General features: G+C 34.2%; 1 protein-coding gene across 1 annotated transcript; it reads left to right on the top strand.

Annotated features, from left to right (window-relative positions):
• Positions 1-1,432: 1,432 nt before the first annotated feature.
• On the top strand, positions 1,433-2,001 carry LOC122487849 (40S ribosomal protein S11-like). The gene has a single exon (XM_043588794.1). It carries the CDS (start codon positions 1,454-1,456, stop codon positions 1,925-1,927), a length of 474 nt encoding a protein of 157 aa, XP_043444729.1. The 5' UTR covers positions 1,433-1,453; the 3' UTR covers positions 1,928-2,001.
• The last annotated feature ends 2,500 nt before the right edge of the window (positions 2,002-4,501 follow it).

Genomic DNA, 4,501 nt, shown 5'->3' with positions numbered 1-4,501 from the left:
AATCAATAGGACACAATGACTGACTAGTAATATGGTCTTGACTTGTCCTGACATTCTTGATGGCACAAGAATAATAATAAAAAAAAAACCAATGATTGGCAAAATTTCTATCATGTCAAGGAATAATACTTTACTTAGTTTTTTTTTTATTTTTTTTTCAACGTTTTTACTTATTTTTGGGACAGAGAGAGACAGAGCATGAATGGGGGAGGGTCAGAGAGAGAGGGAGACACAGAATCGGAAACAGGCTCCAGGCTCCGAGCCATCAGCCCAGAGCCTGACGCGGGGCTCGAACTCACGGACTGCGAGATCGTGACCTGGCTGAAGTCAGGCACTTAACTGACTGCGCCACCCAGGCGCCCCAATACTTTGCTTAGTTTTGAACACGATTAACAATTCCATTTCTCATGTCCTTTAAGAATATGTTGAAACTTTTCCCCCCAAGGCTTCATTTCTCGTAATCTGATTAAACCCTTCAAAATCCATTTCTAAAATAGTTTTCACATTCCAGCTTTATGTTGAAGAGGACTAAAAAGAAACACATGAGCAATAAGTGACATGGCATTTGGGACTTGTCACTATGAATACATACTAGATACTATTTGCATACAAGAGTTTAAATTTAATAAATGTGTCATTTTCAAATATGTTTGCTTGTGGAAGACATATTATAGGTTCTATTATTTCATGTAAAATTATGACAAGGTAATAAATTAGTCATGATTTTGTATTCTATTACATGACAACATCATTCTTGTCTTATTTCTGTTAGGCATTTTGAAAAGACTTCTCCCTGTTTCCATATATGACACCTTTATATGCTAATAGTAGCTAAAGAGTATCAGGGAAATACTTGATTTTTAGTCGAACTATACTCAGATATATGGAATAAAAAATGAGAAAAGTATGCCTACCTCACAATAATTACAGCACTTTCATTATTTCTATGAAACTGCTCAATGTATTTTTTTTTTTTTTAGTTCTTAAACTATATTTCCCAGCAGCTCTCATTGATGTTTCAATGGAAGGGAGCATGGATTCTCTTTTAACAATCCTCATATTATTCTAAGATGCAAATTCTTTTTAAAATAAGTTTTGTCTTATTTTAGAGCAAAACAGAATTTCATAAATTTAGTAAACAGTAAAAGATATTTTATTTTTTCAATATATTTTATGCAAATTTGTTATCTGTTTATAAAAACAAAGATAAAATTTAATCATGAATGTAAGGTAATAGGACCACAAAGTTAATTTTACCAAAATCTGTATTCTTGGTGGTAGCACTTTATAGTCTACAACCTTAGGTAAGTTGCTTAAGCTTTCTATGCTTTAGTTTCATTATATTCAAAATGGAGATAGTACTGCCTGTTTTATGAGGTTATTTTCAATGAGATAAAATATGGAAAGCATTCAAATAATTCTTGGGACAGCCTTTTTCCAGGCAGCCGGGAAGATGGACATTCAGACTGAGCGTGCCTACCAAAGGCAGCCAACCATCTTTCAAAATAAGAAGAGGGTCCTGCTTGGAGAAACTGGCAAGGAGAAACTCCCACGATACTACAAAAACATGGGTTTGGGCTTCAAGACGCCCAAGGAGGCCATTGAGGGCACCTATATTGGCAAGAAATGCCCCTTTACTGGTAACGTTTCCATCCGAGGGCGGATTCTGTCTGGTGTGGTGACCAAGATGAAGATGCAGAGGACCATTGTCATCCGCCAGGACTACCTCCATTATATCCGAAAGTACAACCGCTTTGAGAAACGCCACAAGAACATGTCCGTGCACCTGTCCCCCTGCTTCAGGGATGTCCAGATCGGCGACATTGTCACAGTGGGCGAGTGCCGGCCCTTGAGCAAGACTGTGCGCTTCAACGTGCTCAAAGTCACAAAGGCTGCTGGCACCAAAAAGCAATTCCAGAAGTTCTGAGACTAGACGTCTGTCCACACCCCCGAAGAAAATAAAGTTATTTTCCCAGTAAAAAAAAAAAAAAAAAAAAAATTCTTGGGACATAATGGATATTAAAGAAAAGTTACCTACTATTTGTATATTATGGGGATAAATCTCATCTTGTAAATTGCGTTGCTACAAATGGCCATGAACAATATAAAAAATATTTCTTTAAAACTGTATTTTAAAAACTAATTACAGAAATGTATATTCATGTGCTTTATGAGAAATCACTGTGTTGCTAAATAATAAAGACTTTTCAGGTTTTTGAGGCAGGGATCCTAAAGAGGACACTTAGAAAAAAATGCTCTGGGATAAAGTATAATAATCCAGTATAAAAACAGAAATTTATCCAGGAGAATTTAAGACACTAGAGTGTCCTAAAAAGTAAAAAGTATAAGTAGAGTGACCAGTATCTAGTTCTTATGGTTGAGCACATAGGAAGTCATGGAGGGAAGGAGACAGAAATGTGTAAGAGCAAATCAAACAGAAGAAGGAAATCAGAAAATCATTTCAGTTTCCAGAACTTTCTCAGACAAGACAAAAGACACAGAATCAGAATACCAGAAACAAGGTAACTTAGCTTTAGACAATCAAAGGAGAGAAAAGTATTCATAATAATCTGTTAAAATAAGGTATAAATTCTTCAGTTTTTAATACAGACCCAATAAGCCCAAGCAAGTTATGGACCAGTTATAAATCTAGAACCACTTCCTATGGGGAATGATTAAAATCTCTGAAAGCACATCAATCATAAAAATTATCTGAAAGGGATTCTAACAGGCAGAGTGTGCTTAAATTAGAATTTTATATGTTGAATTGATAAAACTCTTTTTGAAAGAAAAATAACATTTTGTAAAATCCACACATGATCATTTTTAAGTTTATAGGAACGCTAAAAAGTGCATATTTATTAGCAAAGTCTTACACTTACACTATCCATAAACAACTGAATTTTCCATTAGGTAACCACAGCCACCTGTCTAGAATTTATAAAAATAAAATAGAGATAAATATTGTTGATTATTGATTGATAACCATTGATAAGTAGATAAAGGGAATATTTGAACTCTAGATAAAAATATACAATATTTAATTTTTAAAACGTTTAAAACTTTTTTGGAGAAAGAGTACATGCAAGCAGTGGAGGGGGAGAGAGAATCCCAAGCAGGATCCACAGTCTCAGTGTAGAGCCTAATGAAGGGCTCAATCCCACAAACCATGAGATCATGACCTGAGCCAAGATCCAGAGTCAGACGCTTAATAGATTGAGCCACCCAGGTACCCCTAATTTAAGAAAAAAATAAAGTATAGTTGATATACATTATCATTTTGGATGTACAACGATTCAACATTTACATACATTACAAAATGCTTACCATAAGTGTCATGTGTCACAATAGCGTCTTTACAATATTGACTAGGTTCTCTAGACTGTGACTTTCATCTCCATGGCTTATAACTGGAAGTTTGTATTTCTTAATTCCTTTCTATTTCACTCATACCTCCACAATTTTCCCTATGGCAACCATAAGGTTGTTTTCTGTATTTATGAGTCTTTCCTACGTGTTTTAATTTTTAACTTCTAAACATAGGTGAAATAATACAGTATTTGTCTTTTTCTGGCTTATTTCACTTAGCATAATACTTTCTAGGTCTATCCATGTTACCATAAATGACAAGGTCTCATTCTTTTTCATGACTAATATTCCATTAGATATGTACGCACCACATCTTTATCCATTCATCTATAAATGGATATTTCGGTTGCTTCCTTGACTATGCATATATTCCACAATAAACATAGGGGTTGTATGTATCTTTTCAAATTAGTGTTTTCATCTTTTTCAGGTAAATGTCCAGAAATAGAATTATTGGATACATTGTGGTTTTTGACTTGTATATCTTTATATGTATCTAATAACTCCTAATAATTAACATTGCATATCTTTTTATGTATCTGTTGGTTAATCTGTATGTCTTCTTTGGAAAAGTATCTATTCAGGTCCTCTGCCCATTTTTTTTAATCAGATTTTTTCCTTTGGTGTTGAGTTAAAGAAGTTCTTTATATCTTTTAGATATTAACCTCTCACTAGATATACTGTCTGCAAATATCTTCTCCCATTCAGTAGGCTTTCTGTTTCATTGATTGTTTCCTTTACTGTGCAAAAGCTTGCTAGTTTGATGTGGTCCCACTTGTTTATCTTTGCTTTTATTTCCCTTGCACGAAGACACCAATCACAAAAATATTGCTAAGACCCATGTGTAAGAGCTTACTATGTTTTCTTTTAGGACTTTTAAGATTTCAGGTATTACACATTTAGATTTTTAATCCATTTTGAGTCTATTTTTGTAAATGGTGTAAGAAAGTGATCCATTTAATTCTTATGCATGTAGTTGTCCAGTTTTTCCATCACCATCTGTTGAAGAGACCATCTTTTCCCTATTGTAATCTTGCCTCCTGTATTGTAGATGATGAATTGACCATATAAGCATGGATTTCTGGATCTATATTCTGTCTATTGATCTGTGTATCTATTTTTGTGTCAACAC

The sequence above is a fragment of the Prionailurus bengalensis genome, chromosome A2, assembly GCF_016509475.1.
Source record: "Prionailurus bengalensis isolate Pbe53 chromosome A2, Fcat_Pben_1.1_paternal_pri, whole genome shotgun sequence".
Taxonomy (NCBI): Eukaryota; Metazoa; Chordata; class Mammalia; order Carnivora; family Felidae; genus Prionailurus; species Prionailurus bengalensis.
This window is presented reverse-complemented; position numbering and strand designations above follow the sequence as displayed.

Bases quoted from the DNA above. Each gene is read 5' to 3' on its own strand.
- LOC122487849 (XM_043588794.1), top strand. From the start codon at position 1,454: ATGGACATTCAGACTGAGCGTGCCTACCAAAGGCAGCCAACCATCTTT.